The 24,614-nt window shown below is 40.3% G+C and overlaps 1 protein-coding gene across 1 annotated transcript; it reads right to left on the bottom strand.

The window, feature by feature from the left end:
* Window positions 1-2,143: 2,143 nt before the first annotated feature.
* On the bottom strand, window positions 2,144-9,285 carry RPL36 (ribosomal protein L36). The gene is made up of 4 exons (XM_078669369.1): window positions 9,168-9,285; window positions 6,323-6,417; window positions 5,486-5,620; window positions 2,144-2,280 (listed from the first exon to the last, which is right to left on the bottom strand). The coding sequence occupies exons 2-4, from the start codon at window positions 6,413-6,415 to the stop codon at window positions 2,191-2,193; spliced, it is 318 nt and encodes a 105-aa protein (XP_078525495.1). The 5' UTR covers window positions 6,416-6,417; window positions 9,168-9,285; the 3' UTR covers window positions 2,144-2,190.
* Window positions 9,286-24,614: the final 15,329 nt, after the last annotated feature.

The raw sequence follows: 24,614 nt of genomic DNA, 5'->3' as shown, positions 1-24,614 counted from the left end.
CGTCAGGTGTTACGCTCACAAACGAGTTAAATTAAAAAACCAGAACTAAGTTCAACAAGTGTGTGTTTAATGTTTTATGTCAGTATGTCTAGTGTGTTTTTTATATGTTTTGATCCCACTATAGGCACATTTTTGCAGCTATTGTTTGTCACCTGAAACCACTGGTCATTTTCCCTATGGTAATGGAGAAGTAGACTACCAGAAAAAAAAAATGTGTCGCCTTCTCTTCACAGGTTGATCAACGGACAACATTTTTGCTAGGTACATTGTTTTACCTGCACTGTAGATTTTTTCACTTTTATTAAAAATTATTAAATAAGAGTTAGAGAAACGTGAGTAAGGTGGGGATTTGTGCACCCCGTCCTGAAGGTGTTTAACACCGAAACATGTTGACGCACACAGAGGAGGTAACGCACATTGTCAGCGTAATAACCTCCCACACTTTATTTTAATAGCACCAGCCCGGGAGCTTATTAAATATACTCTTTAGTCACCCCACGAGCCAGGTGCTATTTAACCCTCACTAATTTCTAAACCCCACTTAACACTCACATACAATTAAAAAACCCTCACTCACACCACACAGTCTACTAAGTGCTCCCGCGTATTCGTAGGTCGCAGCACGCGGTACGATGACCCAGATGACGAAGCACGACACCAAGGGGCCTGTTGGTGTGTGTGAGGGGACCTAAAACAAGAAGGTTGTTCCCCAGTGTGGATACACCTAACCCATGGAATGGATTGTTTGTTTATTTACATAGACTTAGGGAGAACGAATTCCTTCTGATTTCTCTCTCTCCCCCCGTTTGTTAAAAAAAAAAAGCAAATAGAAAGAAGACAAATGTGAGGTACAAAACACCAAGCCAATCGTAAGCAATTAACTGAATCATTCAGGAGACAAAATGTGTTTACTGATGGTCCATTATAGAGTGACCCACAAAAAACACTGTAGTTTTAAGTTTGACCTGTTTCCTAGGAGCCTAATAAACATGTCCCTTCGTCGCAGATTGATGCACCCCAGAGATGACTTAAAGGTATGCTGGTGGGCCAGCAGCCCAGTTTGAAAAGAACAAGCAACAGGGGCTGAAGATGGGCGGAAGCAACGGGCAGGGGAAAGAGTAAGCAAAAAAGATAGAGGGCGGGTGGGTGTAGGCACATAGGAGAGGGAATTCAAGGAAAACAAACAGTAAAGCAGCGATGAGGGGGTGGGAGCACGGAAAAGGGGCTTTCTAACAGCATCGGACATTTGATCACGATCTTTGAATGCTCAGCAAACGAGACAAGAAGATTTACAGAAGAGACGGTGCAAGCACAGTCCAGCCAAAACCTGTAGTTTACATTTTGGTCTCTCTGGATTGTCCCATGGTACTTACCTATACGGAATTTGAAATTATATTTGTTTTACGGGCTGTTTGATTACTTCTCACTGGTAGACTAATTTGCCTTCTGAGAAGAACCAGATCTAGCCAGCATCTTGTTTTTAGATTTGCCGTTTGCCATATGGTGAGGGAAAAAACTTAGTGGAGCCACGGTTATTCAAAAGTATTTAGTAATAACTCATGGTCCATGCTCGAAACTGAGAGATTGGTGACAAATTCCTGAAAGTGCTGCATTATTTTCTTGAAGAGCCTGGAGGGATCTTTGAAAGGCATGAGATAACAGGTGCAGAGTACAGAAATTACTGAATGGTCAGACCTCAGTTGTAGTTGGGCAATTAGAAGTAGGTTCAACTCAGATTGCGAATGAAAGGGGAGTTGGAATGGTTTAGATGTGAACCATTAAGCGTTCAGAAGAGGAACGGGTTGTTCCTTTTAGGGTTTAACCTTAAAAGTGGGATTAGTCACAGATATGCGGACCACTTTGCGCATTGTATGTCCTTTTGATGGTTTTTGCAAGCTGGGATGCAATCTCAAATACAAGGAAATCTGGTGTGAACCAGGTCTCATGGCAGAAGAGCAATTGTGTTTGAACCTTCCCGCCCTCAAATTATTAGAACTCAAGTCAATAATAGTGGAAAAATACAAATGGACCTGGGCAGAGAACGGGCTGATTTGCACCCTGCTGTCCAGTAAAACAGTCCAGTAAATGAGACCGCAATCCCACCACATGCAACACTGTCATGAAAGAAAGACAACAAGGACTATTCGTTTTCTGTTTTTTAACTTTTTATTGTTCAGAATTCTGTACAGCTTAATCCTTCTTGGCAGCAGCCTTTCTCATTGCCGACAGGACGTTGCTGAGCTCTTCCCTCTTTCGCTTGGCACGAATGTGAGTACCAACCTGCATTAAAACAAATAGTCAACGCATGTTATTTGCCTATTAGCAAATAGAAATCAAATATTGCTAACAAAGCATCTGAACAGCTAATTATCCAAAAATGTTGGTTTTGTAATAATGGGTACATGGACATAGGAGTCAAAACAAAAACACTGGTTGAGCTGTAACGAGTCACTTTAAACATACCCAGTTGTGAAAAATACTCACTTCTGAAAAAACATGTCTACATGCCCCCTGCTGAATTGCCAGATTAATGATCTATGAGTTGTGTGGGCACAAACCCCTTCATGCACTTAACGGAGCACCAGAGATGGGATCATGATGACGAAGACCAATTACTGGGTAGTGGTTTAATATGTTGAATGTAATCAATCGGCCATTAGAAAGTCTGGACAAAAGGTCCCAAATATTTAAAAAATATATATATAAAAAAAAAAATCCAAACTGATTTTAACTATATAATGGAAATTTTCCAGGCCTTTAAACTGTAGTCAGATGTTTTAATTGCATGTATGGTTAGGAATTATTTTTACGGTCAACTTTAAGATGTCGTAACCTGGGTAAGCTCTGGTATAGCAATTCAATGGTAACAGTCAAAAAAGATCACTAAAGCACATAAAATGCAAACATAAAACCAATGGAGTCCATACGCCTACACTGATGGACCTCACATAACAGGGTATGTATGTACTAGGTTTCAGTTGGCGTGCACGTCTTTAGAACCCTACCTAAACTCTTCTTGAATTCAACAACGGGTCACTAGATTTTTATAACCAGGGCCAGCTTTAGGCAGACCCTCAAGGATTTTGCGGTTTGCCGAGAAATTGGCACTTTAGTAAAAATGCAGCGATTTTTACTCAAGTGCCCGCAAAAATGAAGGATGTGGGTCAGCTCTTTCTCAATTTCTCAGGGTCTCAGTTACTCTTCACGGTCCTATCTGCACTGGCTGATACATTATAATGAAGAAGAGCAAGGCAGTGTTTTCAATATACATACTAGCATGGGCTATGGTCCCATTTAACGCATTAATATCGCCATTGCTACAAATGAGGACAGTAAATACACGCTGAATGCTTAGATTTTATACATTTCATCGCTTAAGTGTACACCAATTTATGCTTTACCTATTTACCCAATGTCAAAATATAGTTCTGTACAAGGTCACTGATAGAAAGGGTAAAAAAGCAAACAGAGCAGCAGACTTTTCATATTAATGTATCTTTTCTACCTTCAACAAGCAATTATGCATTTGCCAAATGTCCCCGTATTTGTGTGCGCATGATTTAATTCACTGCATGTCATTTATCGATTTTATACTTATAATCCTCGCTAGGAGATATCCATGTCATGTCTCTGTGATAGTCAATACAGGGGAATTGAATTGAAGTTGTTTTTTGAACTAGGAGGCAGATCACTTACTTGGCAAATGTGGTCAGTCATTCCCAGCAGCCAGGTTGTGCATCCAAAACATTAGCAGGTAGATTAGTGCCAACTAGAGCATGGGCGTTAATTCACTAGTAGTGGAAGGGACATCACAGGAAATGACATCACATCAGGGCCTATTTCAAAGTGGAATACTGCTAAAACAGTTTCCATTGTTTGAAGCTGAAAATAAATGATTATGAGTAAAATATAGTGCCGCAAAAATGCAGCTAAATTTCCATATTAGTGCCGCTAAATTTCCATATTTGCGCCGCTATATCCTGGGGGGTGGGGGGGGTCTGTTTAGGGCAGTGCGACTGGTTCGGATGAACTGGGTGCTGACCTGTGGAGGGGGCGCAAACCTCAAGGGGTGTGCTGTGTTTAGCAATAACTTATGATTGAAGCGATGATGGGCACTTATGCCCGGTGGTAGTGAGAGAATCCAAGGAGGCGGTCATGGGGTCTGGGGGCGCTAAAAACGATTGTCGCACCGGGCGCCACCAGTGCTAAAGCCGGCCCGGTTTATAACTGTGGTCGGCGACAATAACAACTTAGGACGGGCAGATCTCTCCTTTAGCAAGAACAAAGTGCAAGACTAGAGTTAATCAGATGAAGGCAGGTCCACACTGCCAAAGAATCTTTGTTGACCTAGGAGTACCTACGGCTCCATTCACAAGGTGTATTTTGAGTAATTGTCATTTGAAGAGCATGCAGGTTGCTTCTTATTTGTATACTAAGCACGGTATCAATTGTCTCCATGTTTTAGGAGGCATGCTACATTATCTAACCTCAGTGCTTTCTACGAATTTAAGACCTTTAAGTAAGGCCCACATTACTGCATTCTCTATTTGATGAGCTCACAGTGACACTTAACTGGGTTGGTACTTTTCAAATCCTTCTTTTCAAATAAGTTCTAGAAATACAGCACCTAACAAAGATGGATAAGCACCAAACCTGACCCATAACTATTTTCTGCTACCTTCAACTCAACCATACCAGTAGCTGAAGCTCATGCAGCACCAGGTGCAATATATTTGTAACTTCCTAAGCAAATACTTCACACGACCACTTCTAGATGCTATGTGGATCGTTAATTCTAAATGTTCTTCTTTGGGATATTACCAGACAAATCTGCTTCACTGCTGATTACAGCTGTGTGTGTTATTATCACCAGGTTATTCTATAGGCTCAATTTTCACCAGGTTTTGCATGGTTACAATGTATCCTCCGAATGTCCTGGTTGAGATAAAACGGTGTGTGGAATTACCACAATGAAATTCTGGAGAGATATGCTTTTTCCCCCATCCAAATGGTTAATAAACTTAGCAAATGGGCATAAATGGGACATTTCTAATCCTCAAGTGGTAAAACGCTTGCTTACTTTTATCTAAGGTGTACAAACTACTTTTAGCAGCGGACTTAGAAAATGTTTTTTAAAAAAATCAGAAATAAATTGCAGCCTTCATTATAACATATCCTATCACCAAAATAAAATACACATGAACACACTTTTCTACGTAGCTAAATCGCCATCTTCCTCCGGCTGCTACACTATCCAATATCCAACAGTTATCTCCATAGGTTTGTTACAAAGAAGCATACCTGTACATAAGAATGGTGTGTTTTAAACACTTGATTCAAGCAGATGGCAAATTATACCACCTGAGGTCTGAAACTGCAAATACTGCGCGACTCACTATCCCAAACAAGAAACAAGTCTTTAGTGCAAAGATAAGAGTTATCATTTGAAACAAGCGATACAAACTACACATAGAAAAACACCTACCCTTTTCTTGATAAATTTAAGAGCACGCTTGTCCTTGGACACTTTGAGCAACTCCATGGCACGCCTCTCATAGGGAGCGAAGCCGCACACTTCACGAATCATGTCTCTAACAAATTTGGTGTGTTTGGTCAAACGCTAGTTGAGAGAAAAAAAATGTTAACAGTTTATATCAGCTTTTGTACAGTGCACAAAACACCTGGAGCATTATTTTGACCCCGAAGCTACATAACCAAAGTGAAATTAGGCAATAAGATGTTTCAACAATACAAGCAAAAAGTCACATTGAAAGTATATGATGTATTCAAAGCGTCCCCTCTGTGAAAGGCAACTCTTAATGTTAAACTGTCAAGTCTAGAATCCTTTTCCAAGAAATCGGACTAAATAGCAAGACACAAATTTTCAAATACATTTGGAGTCAAATTTGTATATGCCTTTAGTCTGAGATAAATAGTTGGACCTAAAAACACCTCCTCTTTCTTGGAGTTACAGTGTACACAAACAAAACAGCATTGCACACCCCTAAAAAAACGTACAGTCCTAACTGTTAATCTACGGAGCCTCTTTACTAGCAGAATCTTCCATTATAAAGGGTCACTTAATATGTTACACGTTCTTATGCACTGCCACACAACAAAGTTTTGAAATGCAAGGCAATTGTATATTTACCTAGCAGACAAAGCATCACCGAAGAAACAGATTCAGTAATGTGTGTGAGAAGGTGGAAGACTTGCCACATTGGAGCATTAGGAGCACTTGCTAAATTTAAATCCACAAAACTAGACACTAGGCAGTTTTAATTACAATTTTATAAGTGCCAGTAATAAAAGTCGTACTCACCCCTCTCCTGCGGCACTGTCTGGGCTTGGACACATTCTTGGTAACTTTGTGGCCTTTGTTAAGGCCAACGGCCATAGGATAGCGGATCGCCATAGCTACAACAAAACAAATAAACTACATTAACATTTAAAGTTAATACAGGGAAAGTGTCCATAGCTTTTATTTTGTAATGCTATGTTGAAACAACATTTAAGAAGTTAGAAACTACATGTCAGCTATTTCCTACAACTATCTCTAGATAGATAGATGGCACTAAGATAGAGACAGGCTGTACTTCTGCAGACACATGACCCAATGAACATCTATACTTCCAGCATCCCTGGTATATATATATATTCCATAATACACTGCAGCTCACCAAAAGAAATTGTTATGCCTAAATGTTACTATAAAAGTCTCACTGGGGTACCTATATATATTCCTCCAATGACATTTATTCCAGGGACATTGAAAATGTATCCAATCAACAAGAGGTGATTGGGGGGTGGTCTTATATGAACGAGCACCAGTTGGGAAAGTTACTTTGAACAACCACCACCCATCACAGTGCCCCACACAAAATAGAACTAACATTGTCCAGCAGGCAATTTGAAATATATGCAATTCGACTTCTGTTCATCGGTGAAACAGAATAGAACTCATACAAATATGGGGAGACAAGAGTCTTAGGAATAAGAGCAGTGCAATTGATTGCGAGCCAGACAGAAGCCGCTTCTAGCTTTTTATTTGGAACTCCAAGTATAATCTTAATGACGCTGTAAAGGGAGTTCTGGGGACAAGAATCCGAGCCTGCGGGCATTAAAACTATTCAATAACTTAATTAGTAATATGCTTAAAAGGTAGTGCACCACCTTTTTTCAGTTGTTCAAGATGATCACCACGTGGGTCATGAACTGTAAGTGGCACTGCTTGGAGGATATTTAGTCCGTTTCTTATATTGATCTGAATGCTTTACAGATATTGCGACTGTCAGTGGTGCATAGCAATGGGTCGGAGAGTGTAGCCAATATTTGGTGAAGCAATCAATAGCATGCCTGAAGTGTGCAATCTACTATTTGGGGATATGTGCTAATTGGCAGCTATCGTAGGGTCAGCTTCTGCTTAACTGATTACTTAAGTAGCATCTCTTCTGCCGAAGAGAAGATGTTCAACTGAAAAGGCCCCGGGAAGCACAAAAAGATGGAGGTAGATGAATGCAAGACATACTAAACACGGTATACGTGGCTAAAACATGATAGGCAGCAGGCTGGGATGTAGTACGGTGTATAGCAATCTTCTGGATGCCCTTCAGTGGCGAGTTGTCTTTAAACAGTATATAGTGTGGATGTTCAAAAAGGCAGGCATGGTGCAGAATAGGCTGTTGTAGTACTTTCGGCTTTCTGATCAACAGTGCATTGATCACTGGCACTTTAATTTAGCAGAGGAAATTGTTGCATGCTCCAGACTAGAAAGAGATACAAACCACCAGGACTGTTTACTCAAATGAATTTAATTTTGGTGTGTGCCCAAAACTTTGATGTGCACGTGATATGAGAGATTGTGGGGTGCGTGAAAGTCACTAACAATAGTAAGTTTTATTTCATGTACACCTCTCACGTCCTTAAAGAAACATACGTGGTGAAATTTCGGGGGGGGAGAGATATGCAGGGCAACTACCAACCAGTCCTGTGAGGTATTTGAAAATAGACATTTCCCCTTTTTGCGTGTCTGTACTCAATCACAGGCAGGACCTTTGTACATAAAAGTTATTAAGCTGCTGTGTTTCTTCCAACATGTAATCGAGTCCCTCGCACAGCCTACGCGTTGACCAACCAGTCACAGCATAGGTAGGTTTGCTTTTCCATACATTGTGGTATGGTTCATAACCTATTTGTGTATGGACTGCGCACGAAGCAACAAGTGTCAGTAGTGGCACGATGTTAAACGAAACCTAAGACACGTTATTGTGGGGTCGTAATGTATTTCCTCCAACATTCACCTGACCGATCTAAGCATGATCCGGAATAGATTAGTTTGTAGTAAACACAGCTGGGAAAGCCTAGATCTCCCCCCCCCCCCCCCCCCCCCGTTAGGAAAATTGGAGACTCGTGCATTATTGAAGAGTTACTCAAATATCAGTCAACTGGTTTCAACACTACACTGAAAACCTTCACTGCGCACGTTAATTGTTTCAATTTCTTGCAGTGTACTGCAAGCTCTACTTAAAATACAACTCCGGCTGTATCTTAAACTGTTTTGTGACAACCGACAAAGGGGAGGGACGAGGGACATTGGCTAGAGATCCTGGTATCCCTGGACTGGCCTCCTCGTTACCACCCACATTTATCAGCCGAGTGTGCACACACTACACACCCTGAAAGCACAAAGTGACTTAATGACGCCTTCTCACTAAGAGGCTCACTTCGGAAATTATCGCAGTTAAAGCAATCTAGGTATAGGTTCACAATCTTACAGATCTCAATCCGTCCAGTACAGCGACCACTTATTACTTAAAAGCGACAGGGTAACCCTTCTCGGGGCTCTAAATAGCCTATTATCCATTCAAATCGGTTGCCAGTTTCAGAGTCAGTGGCCCACGTCCTGCTGCTACCGCAGGTTGGGTTTTAACAAATAAATATCGTTCACGACAGCCTACTTTTAGCCTCGTTGGGAACCGAAAAGAGCCGCAACGAGCCATGCCTTTTCTAAAGCCTGGTGTCCGGTTCAGAGCCTCCCCCGGACAACCTTAGGCTGCCTCGACGGGCACCGATTTCCTCCCGCCGCCCCTGGCGCTTCAGATCGCAGAGCTAGGGGAAGATGACACTGGATTGCACTTGTGGCTTTACAGACACCATAGGTTCCTTACCTGCACTCCGTTATGGCTGACACACCGGAAGGAAAGAGCCGAACCGGAAGTGTAGGTTATCAAACCTCTCGGACTTGGAAACAAAGAAAGGACTTCAGCCATAAATACCGCGGCGGCCATCTTGTTGCAATGTTGGTATCTCTGACAGATCGAGCCGCATTGCTGAAGAAAAGTTCGCGGCGGCGGGGGTCTCCTAATTCCACCGTTTGAAACTATTAATATTTCTTAAAAAACGATCTTAAACCTAAAGGATCAACGTAATGCAGATATTGTAGGGCACTACACGATTTAATGCCAAATCTTGATTCTCTTTACTGCTTTTTCTCCGACTCTTACCAGTTGCAGCTTTTAATATAGCTGTAGTAAATGTTCATAGGCTTTACCAGTATGAGCAAAACGAATCCTCTTTCCGTTCTAAGATAGGCATTTAGTACATGCTTTTCGGCAGTCTCCTCGACAGCCTAAGCACGACATTTTTCGATTGATTTAGAAAGCAAGGTTAACAAAATTGTTTAAGTGGCAGGCGGCAGTGCTTAATTTGAGCCGGTGTGGCTCACCAGGATTCATTTTTGAGCTCCACCCCATTTTATTTTTATTTTAAAAGTTTTATATAGCGCTAGCTTGACCCCTAGACATCAGAGCGCTTTACATACACACTGTAAAACAGAAGGAGATTGCATTACATAGTGGGAAGGCAGTAAGGAAGCAAAACAGAGATACAAATACTTTTCCTCAGCAGATTTCGACCCAGAACAAAGTTGAGAAAAACATAAAAGGGAGGCGTAGGAGGGAATACGGAAACACTGTGACCAAGAGGGAAATTTGGGATGAAAAATGGTGTGCATTAGTGAGACAGAGGGGCAGGTGATGGATTAAAGATGCATTTGGTGGAATCAAGCTACGCAGCCTTGTTATTCGACAGCAAGGCGTTCGGCAGCGACAGTGGAAACTTCTGAGCAACAGAACAGATTTGGTCCTGGCATTTATTATTTTACAAATTAAGCACTGGTAGACTGTGTATTAAAACTGGAAGTGCTCATGAACTACTCTAACTCGAGTACTAGAATGATATGGGGAAAGTTTTAGAGTACCTTCTCATTCAGAGTTGCCACCTTCCCAAAAGTAAAATACCGACCATGACTTGTTTTAAGAATTTGCAAAAACCTGGGCATGATACTAAATAGGGCTGTAAACTAAAGCGTATGCATTCATTTGTAACATCTGTTCAGTCTTTCTTTATGTGAATTATTAGTAATCGAACATTATCACAGCTCTAGAACTTATTTAAAAGTGCTTTTTATTTAAATTTCTGAAATATGTACAGATAAAAACTAGAAATACTGTCTTTAGGTGATCTTGCTTTTTTTGTACCACCTGGGACACCAAAATACCAGTGGTGCTGGTAGAAAAACAGGTGGCAGTACTATCTTTATCACAAGCTAAGGCCTCATGGGTCAGCTAGGCTGAGTGAGAGCACACAAGACGCAAACAAAGACTCGCTCAGATTTCAGTCTCGGGACCGGTCACAAGCGATCAGTGCCTGTTTAAACCTTAAGCAATAAATAAAGCAATTTCTGGCCTTAAGAATCTGGAGTCTGCTGCCTGAATTGAGTCTGTTGGCATATATTCGGTGGTTGGTGGCATTCAAACTCCTCTTCCCTTCAATTGTCCTACCCATGTAGCACTCCAGTGAGCTGGGGGGGGGTCCCTTTAAAGCTTGACGATTTTGATCTTTTTGAATAGTGAGGTGTTTTCAATGAAGGACTCTGAGCTTCTTTGAACAGTAATGCTGGTGCCCTTCACTGCAGTGATTACTCATTGGTTCCTATGGTATGGAGCCCAAAATTTCAACCCAAGATCCTAATCATCGATGAGGACAAAGCACCGCCCACCAGGATGGCTTGGCCTATCTTCTTTAGATGGCATGATCGTTGATGGTTTCCAGCCTTTCCTAACATGCTTCTGCATCCAGCTGGGAGGGAGACTACTGGGGTGCAAACAAGTTGAAATCTTTGAGGGATCTCTCAAACACCAGTGTCAATTGTACACACAGAGTGGTGTAGTGAGGAGTTTGGTGTATACTCGGAGGAAGTTGTATATTAATCACCACATGTCCTCTTGTTGTTCCGTATCCATTCACAAGGCCTTGTTTAGAGTTCTCATGAACCACTCAACCTTTGCATTGGATAGAGACCAGCAGGTGTTACTTCCCTAATCGTGATCCCAAGGTTATGAAGGGGCTTTTGATGCTCCTTGCCCTGGATATGTTGCCTACTGTCTGTGAGGGTGTCACATGACCAGTATTTAAACAGCCTGTCGGTATTTCCATGTGGAGACAAAAAAATTGAAAATCACCCAAATAAAAAAAATTGCTAATCATCAAAGGAATCATATACAAATTTGTCAAATACAAGACGAAAAAAGGTCAGAAATAGTTTAACGCTGCATTGGAAAATCCTACGTTTTTAAAGCAGTAAGAGGTGAAATAAGCTTGCGGAAAAAGAACTTTTCCGATTTTACACAGACTTATTTATGTACCATCTTCTGGCCATACCCAAACATGTGTTTTCAAGATTGTTCTGAGATTACCCTGGTTGCTGTATCTCAATGCCGTATCCCTTTCCTAATTTTCCCTGGGTTTCTAATTGTATTATTCACAAATGATACTGTGTTGGAAAAGATGGAGACTAGTGACTTGGCAGTGATTCATTTGGGAATTACCATATACCTTGAATTACGGACAATTACACACTGGAGTGACTGGAAGTGAATCCTGTTGATCCAGGAGGCATATGTGCTCGGCATGTGGCTCATCCAGACTCACCTTGACGTTTCCTAATATATTGCACATCATATCATGAAATGCAGAGAAACCTAATATCCCTTTAGAAACCTGTTAAGTAACAGCAAAACAGTGTTCCACAAAATTATTTGAAGGCTGATTTAATTATAGATCTCAAAAGGAATCATTTTAATTCACGCTGAACAACTGTAGGGGACATGCAGATTTACTTTGCACACTTTACCCACACCACCTCAACGATCCCTACTTCTCTACTACTGTCGCACCTGTGGGACTATACATCCTGCACACACCCACCTCAACTATGCCCACCTTTAAGCTCTAAATATTTTAAACACACTTAAGCAAGTATATGCTCCTTATTTTTGTACTTTATATTATTGACGCAACTGTTTGTCTATGCACCGTGTACCGACACTACCTCACCTGTGACCTACTTCATGTTCTTTGACCTACCTATGTCACTAAGCACCTTGTACCTAACTACCTCAAATATTACTTTGTATATACTCCTTATTACTTTGTATTTTTATCCCCGTGTCCTTGTAAAGCGCTCTGATATCTGCAAAGATCTTGTTCGCGCTATATAAAACTTTCAAAATAAAATAAAATAAATATCCAATTTTAGAGTATATATGACTGAAAAATTGTGTTTTACAATTTGAGAACTTGAAAGTGTTAAATTACATTACTTAACAAGAACATTTGTGTCAAAATTGCTTATCATGGGTGTAGGCAGTGGAGTGATCAGAGGGTGTGTGGAGGGCAAACTGAATCATAAATATTTTTTACAAGTAACACTAGAACGAGTGTTAAGAACTGATACTTTTTGCAGATATTGAATATTACAGAATAAAAATCTGTCGACTTTAGGATCATCAACTTTAAAACCCCTTAAGCCTGAAATCGTCATCTTCTTCTAGAATGGGCGCTGATGCTAATTAAGGGTTGGCACCATGAACAACGTAACTCATAATAATAATAATGAAATTTATAAAGCACATAGCTACTTCCTTCAAAGTGTCCAAGCGCTAGGATCCTGACTCCCAAGAAAGAGATCACCCAACATACTGACCGAATTATCAACTGGGCCCAAAACGCCAGGTCTTTAAATTTCTCCTGAAAAGACTTTCAGATGAAGGCTGCCGGATTGCAAGAGGAAGAGAGTTCCAAATTTCGGGCACGAGGCAGATTAAACCAGCCACTGAAAAAATTGGTGTGGCGAATACCAACAACCAGATACATATGAATAAAGTGCACAACATAAAATGTTGCAGTGCTGATATCCACACCAATTTTCTAAATGTACAGTCATCAATGTTCTTGTCACTAACTGGGACAGTGTTGTGGCTAACACCTCTGTTTGCAGTGTGGTCTTAAATTAGAATTTTGCTGGGGAAATCTGGCGAAGAATAACACTTTTAAACTTTTCTAGGTTTCAAAATACATTTGACTGAAGTCCTCCTGTTAATAAAGTTTCTAATATAAACACACTAACTTTCTTAACTGTATGAACTCTTATTAATTTCTAGTGCACAGCTTTCCAAACTTTTAATGTTGGTGACACACTTTTTAGACACGCATCTGTTTGCGACACAGTAATTCAGTTTCACTAACCAATAACTAAATGTATGGGGACACAACATCTCACGAAAGCCTTTCATTGGTATTTTTTTAATATATGATTTGTAAGAACACACATACATTGGGTCTGCAGAAATTTGGCAAGCAAAGGGGTAGATACAGATAGGGATGCAATGAGTGTCTCATCGAAAGTATGAGTAAAAGATTTCCAATTATTGCGGTTGTTTTTTTTTTTTAATGTTTCTTTTTAATGTTTTGGTCAGGCCAGAGAGCTTATATTTGTATCTCCACTGTTCAGGGCCGCCCCATGCACAGCACTGAATAAGCTGCAATTTTATAAAAGTCAGCCCGGCAGTTCGTTTTATTATTTATTTTGTATGCGTTTTTATACAGTGCAGACTTTACCGAAGGCGTCCGAGCGCTTCACAGTAGGAACAGAACTGATATATGAGGAGAAACATTACAAGTGAACAAATTACAAGAGCTCCACTCTGCCTTTTGTTTGAACCTTGACTCTAGTTGCGCCTCTGACCTCCACACAGCATGTGGCGCAGTACCGTCCTGCATGATTAGTCTCGTTACATGAGGCAAAAATGACAATTGTGAGCAAACAAAATACATGAGGTGGAAAACGGTGCATTACAGGAGGAAAAAGTGACAGGTGCCCCACAGTGGTGCAGACATTAGGTACCGCAGTTTACAGGGCTCTCTTAGTGGGGTCTCCTCCATAGCTCCCGCTCTGTGGCTCACTCCTGCAGCCCAGGCCACGGATCTCTACAGCAGCAGTGCTCTTCCCTCTTCGATCACAGCGACGTGCCCTGTGGTACGGCAGGCGACGGCTGATCATGCCCACACCTCCATCAGGCGCGCAACGCCACTTGGACTCAAAAGGCTTCAGTCCCCCCTCTCCCCCACCATCCCCCCTCGTGTGTAGCAGCCCGGGATGAGACACCTTCCCGTGCACGCACCCGAGCACTTCACACGTCTTTAAAAGACCTTTTTCTAGTTAATGAGTCTTTGATGTCGCCCCCCTCTGCTTAGAGCCCCTGCAGCTCCACTCTGCCTTTTGTTTGAACCTTGACTCTAGTTGCGCCTCTGACCTCCACACAGCATGTGGCGCAGTACCGTCCTGCATGATTAGTCTCGTCATCTTAATTTGAAATAATACAAAAGAATGGACACAAGCGCGACACACCCACACATGGCAAGCGACACAGTGGAGTGTCGCAACACATAGTTTGGAAAGCTCTGGTCTAGTGTTTTAAAAAGGTGTATGAAATTGAAGTGGGCGCAGTTTCGCGAATTACCGGCGAATTTCATGGCCACCTTTCAGAAAATGCAGCTGTGGCTCTTTTGTGGCTACAGCTGATGTTACCTCCATCTATATATATAAAAACGAATATATGTCTATCTGTCTGTCTGTTTGTCCTTTATGCATTATTACACCATTCATCCGATCGCCATGAAACTTTGGGAAGTTGTTGAGTACACTCCTGCAAAGGATTCTGGCATAATTTTTTTTTAAATATCGGCCCCCAGGGCCCTCATAATCTTTCGAATACTGATGTACGCACCAGACGGAAAAACAACAAATCGTGTATCCACAAGCACTCGAATAAATAAATAGAATTAAAACACCATTCATCCGATCACCATGAAACTTTGGGAAGTTGTTGAGTACACTCCTGCGAATGATTCTGGCATAACATTTTTTTAAATATCGGCCCCCCAGGGCCCTCATAATCTTTCGAATACTGATGTACGCACCAGACGGAAAAATAAAAAATCGTGTATTCACAAGCACTCGAATAAATAAATAGAATTAAAACAACACTTTGAAATGTTTTCCAGATTAAAATGAATAAGTTTCAATAAAAATGACACAATGTAAATTGAATGTTATAACGAGTTTCCTTGAATTTCCTTTCTTCGGAGATCGCAGCATCGCGTAAGCTAGTTCATAATAAAATACACAGGGAATGTTAACATTGTTGCAATCTGGCTTGCAGCCACTAGAGGGCGATGGTGCATTGGGTCACGCAAGAGGTTGTGCTTAAAAATATACTACCCACACCGCTTTCTGCATAACAAACATCAGACGTTTCTAATCCCTGCAGAAAATACATTGCTAGCTTATAATTTCTAATATTAGCCAGGCGAAAAATAGATCTCAGATATAAACGACGTGGAATGGAATATAATGTGTAAAAGAGCCTAAAAGGACATGTGCTTTGAATGGAAATTATATTACAGGGATAAAGCAGTAGAGTCCTGAAAAATAGAATTCATTATAAGCAATAGGCAAGGTTCCATACCTGGGGACGTACTGATAACAGAATAACTGGTAATGCTTGATATAACAGCAGCACAAACCTTCCTTTGGTCCATGAAATATTCTTGATAACACTGCTTATTTTTTACTTTGCTCATCAAATTTATATCCTCTGAATTAAACAGTTCTGGAAGCCCCAGCTGATAAAACATTGTCTTAACATATGCAAGCCGCGGTGTGTGCTGTAAATTATCAAGTAGCAAAAATCCTCCAAGAAATTCTCTTAACAGTCCTGCTTCCTGTTTGGCCCAACAATTAATCCATAAAATCAGCGGCACAGGGCCAATTTCGTCTTCGAAGTAGGATAAACCAACTTCTTCATGACAGATAATAGATGCAGTGCTTCATGGGGCACACAGTAGTCTGCAGATATACCTATTTTCGGTACATTGTAGGATACTCGTGATACTGTAGCCTCATATGCTTGCCCAATATGTCCCAACGGGGATGCACTTGCTCTTGTAAATGTGAACTAATTCTTTGAATGGCGTCTGATGTAATTTATGTGCAAAATTAAACACTGCCTCGCTAGTTTTATTAAGTTGTTGATTCCTCAGCGTTAGCAAAGGGTTCCATGTTATGTGTTGTATTAAATAAAATCCCCTCGTAGTTAAAAGTCCTGGTTCTACCAGTGGCGTAGTTAGCCCTTTGGCAGACCTTGGCAGGCCCTGCGGAAGGAGGTCACCTCCCCCAAAAATCATGCCACCCGGGGCGGACTCCCCCCCCACCTGCTACGTCACTGGGTTCGACCTAACTGAATGCCCCCGAGCCTGTGGAACTTAAGTTTTGTCTTTGGACAAATGATTTAATAAAATTGACCTTAAAGTCCAGGTCCTCCATAAAATATAAAAACAAATCCAGTAACATTTGGAGACTATTTACTGTTCTAGAGATAGGAACCGCATCACCAGCCTACAGTAAGATGGGGATGAACTGCTTTCCCATTTTAGGCATATCTTTGACCTTCATTATCAGAAATCTGCTAACATTATATATATAACAAGAAATGAAAAGGCGCCATAATGCAACCTTGTTGTATGCCTTTGTGTGTTCTAATTGGGGAAGTTAATTCACCTGTTGTAGCATAATGAATTGAGACTGAAGTTTTGGAATGTAAACATTTTAACATGATTATCAATACTTTTTCCATCCCCTTTTGTTCCATTATCTTCCATAATTTACTACGACATACCAGGTCAAATGCATTCGTCAAGTCCATCAATGCTAAATGGAGTGCCCCCACTTTCGCTAAAAAGTACTTGCCAGCCAAAAGGTACAGATTTAAACACTGTTAAACAGTGCCAATTCCTGGTCAGAAGCCAAACTGAATTTCTGAAAGATTGTTATTTTCTTCTGCCCAGGCTTCCAAATTGGACAATATAACTCTTCCTAAGATCTTCATATTGAAATCTATTAGGGTGATAACAACTTTGCTGTCCTCTGTCCCCTTCTTTGAAAATTGGCTCAATAATCACTTTACTCCAAGACCCTGGAAGCGGGCCTACTATAGCTGATCTTAACACGTTAGTCAGAAGAGGGTCCCATAGAGAGATGTTAGCATTGAAAATATCGATGGGAACTCTATCAATCCCTGGTGCCTTCCCTGCAATGCTCCTAGATATTGCTACAAGCACTTCATTTACACTTACGGTCTTAAATTCTTGCAATTCAGGTTTGTGTAAAAGCAATTCATCATTTAATAAAGTAGAGCCAGACTCTATCTCTTCTACATAAAAATATCAGTATAACATTTTACCCATGTCTAAGCAGGTATTAAACACTCCGCCTTGTGTATACCAGGATCTGTAAAAAAAAAATGGGTGATTTACAGCCTCCCAGAATTTCATAGGATCCCTAGCTCTACCTGCTTCTATCAGGTCTTCCCTGACTTTACATTTTTTTTTTTTGCAGAGTTTTATATAGCGCGAACTAGACCCAAACCGAATCAGGTATCAGAGCGCTTTACATAGCACCAGTTATGTTACATGAGGACGGACACACATTCATTTTAGGCACGGGGAGATTAAGTGATTTGCCCAGAATCATAGGAGGTTTTGGCATCGTTACTGAGACTCGAACCCAGATCCCCAGGTCCGAGGTCGAGCGCCCTAGCCGTTAGGCCAACTCCTCTCCCCCATTCGATCTCTTTCTTCCGTGCCTCCAAGGTCTGTTTATATAAACGACGCGCATGCTTTATCTTCTGGGGGCTTCTGGAGTTCATGTGCAGAGCTAGGTTTAGCTGTTTTTGGGCTGTCGAGCATATGGTGTCAAACCAACTAGAAGTTTTAGCCTTAGTGGAGACTGGCTTAGAAAATAACATATCTGAGATGGATAAACATATGTTTTTTAAAACTTTATTAAATACTACATGGGTTAGAATCAGCCGACAAACATGTGGAAAAGACCTCATTGCTACCACTAATAAGTTTAGTAGTAAAATTTCTGGGACCACCTTGTTACTCTTTAATCTTATGCCTTGAGAATTAGAATATTTACAATTGAAAAGTTTACCATAAGAATGACCCTTATTCACAATTATATTTCAGAAAGCCGTAAGAGGGTTGTGATCGCTGATAGAATTACTAATAATCTCAAACCCTTTAAAAAACGCACACTGATCTGATGAAACCATTATAAACTCAATTGCACTCCCATCAACACTTCTATCAAATGTAGGAATTTGTAAAGTAAGCATCTCATTTACAAAAATGAGGTCATATTTCATGAATATCTTATTAGGGATTCGCCATACACAGAATGACGGAAATTAGACATTTTATTGTTACTCTGATTGTAAAAACCGCATAAACATTGATTGCTATACTCACAAATGGGTATTGTAAAATCCCCGGCCCAAATCAAAAAGTGGTGCGGGATCTTGCTTTACAACATTTTTGTCAAACTGGTCTATTGGCTCTCATGAGTTATGGTTAAAATGATTATAATAAAAATGTTTTAATAAAATATCAAAGGGAGTCTGAAGTGAAAGAAGCGTAACCAGGGAAAATGGTGAAACACATGTTTTTATTTACTTTATTTTATTTAATGCGATTTTCTATAGCGCGAACATTACCCGAAGGTGACAGAGCGCTTTACAAAATAACCAGTTGCCATACATAAGGATTTAGGATTACATGAGTTACATAAAAGATACAAACAGGAAAAAAATGCAAATGTACAAGTTGTAAAGTCACACAAGGAAGAGATACAAACAGAAAAAATTGCAAATGTACAAGTTGTAAAGTCACTCAAGAAAGAGATACAAATGGATAAACTCTAAGAATCACATAGGAATGGTAGTGAGTACAAGTGTCTACCTCATATACTAGTGGTTAGAGTTATCTCTATATACATATATATACAAATAGTAGATTTTCTCAGGACTCCATTTTACCAGCGATTCGGCTTGCACAAGTATATATCACATATTTACAGAGTGAAAAGAGAAAAAAAATTAAATTAAATTAAAATAAAAAGGGGTAGAGAGCGGTATGTGGGGGAGAAGAGTTGGAGGCTGAGATTGGTGAGAGGAGAGAGGGGGACCTGAGGGAGCGAAAGATGGCAAGATGCACCCAGGTCAGGACCCAAAAACCATGAGAGCAGAGTTCCATTAAGTGGGGTCGGAGGGGGGACGCAGTCACAGCACCAAGAGAGGGCAAAATTGTAAAATGATGCCGTATGCCGGAAGACTTCCTTTTTTTTTCTTCAGACTCAGCGTCGTTTCAGAGAAACTCTGTCATTAAACAATGCCACTGCTCGTCATTCAGTATAATCATATAAATTGGTAAAATTATGCCGTATGCCAGAAGACTTCGTTTTTTTTTTAACTTCAGTCTCGACAATTCAGAGAAACTCTGTCGTGAAACAATGCCACTCCTGGTCATTCAGAATAATCATAGTGATTGGTAAAACGATGCCGTATCCCGGTAGACTTTCTTTTTTTTTCTCTCTTCAGTCTCGGCAATTCAGAGAAACTCTGTTGTGAAACACTGCCACTGCTGGTCATTCAGTATAATCATATAAATTGGTGAAATGATGCCGTATGCCGAAAGACTGCCTTTTTTTTTCACTTCAGTCTCGGTAATTTAGAGAAACTCTGTCTTGAAACACTGCCACTGCAGGTCATTCAGTATAATCATATAAATTGGTAAAATGATGCCGTATGTCGGAAGACTTCCTTTTTTTTTTCTCTTCAGTCTCGGCAATTCAGAGAAACTCTGTCGTGAAACACTGCCACTGCTGGTCATTCAGTATAATCATAAAGATTGGTAAAACGATGCCGTATCCCGGAAGACTTTTTTTTTTTTTGTCTTCAGTCTCGGCAATTCAGAGAAACTCTGTCGTGAAACACTGCCACTGCTGGTCATTCAGTATAATCATATAAATTGGTAAAATGATGCCGTATGCCGGAAGACTTCCTTTTTTTTTCTCTTCAGTCTTGGTAATTCAGAGAAACTCTGTTGTGAAACACTGCCACTGCTGGTCATTCAATATAATCATATAAATTGGTAAAATGATGCCGTATGCCGGAAGACTTCCTTTTTTTTTTGCTCTTCAGTCTCGGCAATTCAGAGAAACTCTGTCGTGAAACAATGCCACTGCTGGTCATTCAGTATAATCATATAAATTGGTAAAATGATGCCGTATGCAGGAAGAGTTCCTTTTTTTTAAATTCCGTCTCGGCTATTCAGAGAAACTCTGTCATGAAACAATGCCACTGCTGGTCATTCAGGATAATCATATAAATTGGTAAAATGATGCCGTATGCCGGAAGACTTCGGTTTTTATTCAATTCAGTATTGGCAATTCAGAGAAACTCTGTCGTAAAGCAATGCCACTGCTGGTCATTCAGTATAATCATATAGATTGGTAAAACGATGCCGTATCCCGGAAGACTTTCTCTTTTTTTCTCTCTTCAGTCTCGGCAATTCAGAGAAACTCTGTCGTGAAACACTGCCACTGCTGGTCATTCAGTATAATCATATAAATTGGTAAAATGATGGCGTATCCCGGAAGACTTCCTTTTTTTTTTTCTCTTCAGTCTCGGCAATACAGAGAAACTCTGTCGTGAAACACTGCCACTGTGCCACTGCTGGTCATTCAGTATAATCATATAGATTGGTAAAACGATGCCGTATCCCGGAAGACTTTCTTTTTTTTCTCTCTTCAGTCTCGGCAATTCAGAGAAACTCTGTCGTGAAACACTGCCACTGCTGGTCATTCAGTATAATCATATAAATTGGTAAAATGATGCCGTATGCCGGAAGACTTTCTTTTTTTTTTCTCTTCAGTCTCTGCAATACAGAGAAACTCTGTCGTGAAACACTGCCACTGCTTGTCATTCAGTATAATCATATAAATTGGTAAAATGATGCCGTATGCAGGAAGACTTCCTTTTTTTTTCTCTTCAGTCTTGGTGATTCAGAGAAACTCTGTTGTGAAACACTGCCACTGCTGGTCATTCAATATAATCATATAAATTGGTAAAATTATGCCATATGGGCAATTCAGAGAAACTCTGTCGTGAAACACTGCCACTGCTGGTCATTCAGTATAATCATATAAATTGGTAAAATGATGCCGTATGCCGGAAGCCCTCCTTTTTTTTTCTCTCTTCAGTCTCGGCAATGCAGAGAAACTCTGTCGTGAAACACTGCCACTGCTGGTCATTCAGAATAATCGTATAGATTGGTAAAACAATCCCGTATCCCGGAAGACTTTCTTTTTTTCTCTCTCTTCAGTCTCGGCAATTCAGAGAAACTCTGTCGTGAAACACTGCCACTGCTGGTCATTCAGTATAATTATATACATTGGTAAAATGATGCCGTATACCGAAAGACTTCCTTTTTTTTTTCTCTTCAGTCTCGGTAATTCAGAGAAACTCTGTCGTGAAACACTGCCACTGCTGGTCATTCAGAATAATCATAGTGATTGGTAAAACGATGCCGTATCCCGGAAGACTTTCTTTTTTTTTCTCTCTTCAGTCTCAGCAATTCAGAGAAACTCTGTTGTGAAACACTGCCACTGCTGGTCATTCAGTATAATCATATAAATTGGTAAAATGATGCCGTATGCCGAAAGAATGCCTTTTTGTTTTCTCTTCAGTCTCGGTAATTCAGAGAAACTCTGTCTTGAAACACTTCCACTGCTCGTCATTCAGTATAATCAATCATATAAATTAGTAAAATGATGCCATATGCCGGAAGACTTCCTTTTTTTTCCTCTTCAGTCTCGGCAATTCAGAGAAACTCTGTCATGAAACACTGCCACTGCTGGTCATTCAGTATAATCATATAGATTGGTAAAACGAAGCCGTATCCCGGAAGACTTTTTTTTTTTTGTCTTCAGTCTCGGCAATTCAGAGAAACTCTGTCATGAAACACTGCCACTGCTGGTCATTCAGTATAATCATATAAATTGGTAAAATGATGCCGTATGCCGGAAGACTTCCTTTTTTTTTCTCTTCAGTCTTGGTAATTCAGAGAAACTCTGTTGTGAAACACTGCCACTGCTGGTGATTCAATATAATCATATAAATTGGTAAAATGATGCTGTATGCCGGAAGACTTCCTTTTTTTTTGCTCTTCAGTCTCGGCAATTCAGAGAAACTCTGTCGTGAAACACTGCCACTGCTGGTCATTCAGTATAATCATATAAATTGGTATAATGATGCCGTATGCCAGAAGACTTCCTTTATTATTTTTTTTCAGTCTCGGCAATTCAGAGAAACTCTGTCGTGAAACAATGCCACTGCTGGTCATTCAGTATAATCATATAAATTGGTAAAATGATGCCGTATGCAGGAAGAGTTCCTGTTTTTTAAATTTCCGTCTCGGCTATTCAGAGAAACTCTGTCATGAAACAATGCCACTGCTGGTCATTCAGTATAATCATATAAATTGGTAAAATGATGCCGTATGCCGGAAGACTTTGTTTTTTTTTCAATTCAGTATTGGCAATTCAGAGAAACTCTGTCGTAAAGCAATGCCACTGCTGGTCATTCAGTATAATCATATAAATTGGTAAAATTATGCCGTATGCCGGAAGACTTCCGCTTTTTTCTTCAATCTCGGCAATTTAGAGAAACTCTTTCGTGAAACACTGCCACTGCTCGTCATTCAGTATAATCATAGAAATTGGTAAAATGATGGCGTATGCCGGAAGACTTCCTTTTTTTTTCTCTTCAGTCTCGGCAATTCAGAGAAACTCTGTCGTGAAACACTGCCACTGCTGGTCATTCAGTATAATCATATAGATTGGTAAAACAATGCCGTATCCTGAAAGACTTTCTTTTTTTTTCTCTCTTCAGTCTCGGCAATTCAGAGAAACTCTGTCGTGAAACACTGCCACTGCTGGTCATTCAGTATAATCATATAAATTGGTAAAATGATGCTGTATGCCGGAAGACTTCCTTTTTTTTTTCTCTTCAGTCTTGGTAATTCAGAGAAACTCTGTTGTGAAACGCTGCCACTGCTTGTCATTCAATATAATCATATAAATTGGTAAAATGCTGCCGTATGCCGGAAGACTTCCTTTTTTTTTTCTCTTCAGTCTCGGCAATTCAGAGAAACTCTGTCGTGAAACACTGTCACTGCTGGTCATTCAGTATAATCATATAAATTGGTAAAATGATGCCGTGTGCCAGAAGACTTCCTTTTTTTTTCTCTTCAGTCTTGGTGATTCAGAGAAACTCTGTTGTGAAACACTGCCACTGCTGGTCATTCAATATAATCATATAAATTGGTAAAATTATGCCGTATCGGCAATTCAGAGAAACTCTGTCGTGAAACACTGCCACTGCTGGTCATTCAGTATAATCATATAAATTGGTAAAATGATGCCCTATGCCGGAAGACTTCCTTTTTTTTTCTCTCTTCAGTCTCGGCAATGCAGAGAAACTCTGTCATGAAACACTGCCACTGCTTGTCATTCAGAATAATCATATAGATTGGTAAAACGATCCCGTATCCCGGAAGACTTTCTTTTTTTTTCTCTCTTCAGTCTCGGCAATTCAGAGAAACTCTGTCGTGAAACACTGCCACTGCTGGTCATTCAGTATAATCATATACATTGGTAAAATTATGCCGTATTCCGAAAGACTTTCTTTTTTTTTCTCTCTTCAGTCTCGGCAATTCAGAGAAACTCTGTCGTGAAACACTGCCACTGCTGGTCATTCAGTATAATCATATAAATTGGTAAAATGATGCCGTATGCCGGAAGACTTCCTTTTTTTTTTCTCTTCAGTCTTGGTAATTCAGAGAAACTCTGTTGTGAAACACTGCCACTGCTTGTCATTCAATATAATCATATAAATTGGTAAAATGCTGCCGTATGCCGGAAGACTTCCTTTTTTTTTTCTCTTCAGTCTCGGCAATTCAGAGAAACTCTGTCGTGAAACATTGCCACTGCTGGTCATTCAGTATAATCATATAAATTGGTAAAATGATGCCGTGTGCCGGAAGACTTCCTTTTTTTTTTCTCTTCAGTCTTGGTGATTCAGAGAAACTCTGTTGTGAAACACTGCCACTGCTGGTCATTCAATATAATCATATAAATTGGTAAAATTATGCCGTATCGGCAATTCAGAGAAACTCTGTCGTGAAACACTGCCACTGCTGGTCATTCAGTATAATCATATAAATTGGTAAAATGATGCCGTATGCCGGAAGACTTCCTTTTTTTTTCTCTCTTCAGTCTCGGCAATGCAGAGAAACTCTGTCGTGAAACA

Source organism: Lissotriton helveticus, chromosome 12 (genome assembly GCF_964261635.1).
Source record: "Lissotriton helveticus chromosome 12, aLisHel1.1, whole genome shotgun sequence".
Classification (NCBI taxonomy): Eukaryota; Metazoa; Chordata; class Amphibia; order Caudata; family Salamandridae; genus Lissotriton; species Lissotriton helveticus.
Note: the sequence above shows the minus strand (reverse complement) of the source record. Positions and strands in the feature narration are given on the sequence as shown.

Excerpts from the sequence above, each read along its gene's own strand:
- RPL36 (XM_078669369.1), bottom strand. The coding sequence starts at position 6,415 with ATGGCGATCCGCTATCCTATGGCCGTTGGCCTTAACAAAGGCCACAAA. Across the intron at positions 5,621-6,322 it reads GACAGTGCCGCAGGAGAGGG|CGTTTGACCAAACACACCAA; the intron begins GTGAGTACGACT and ends TCTCTCAACTAG. Across the intron at positions 2,281-5,485 it reads TTAAATTTATCAAGAAAAGG|GTTGGTACTCACATTCGTGC; the intron begins GTAGGTGTTTTT and ends GTTTTAATGCAG.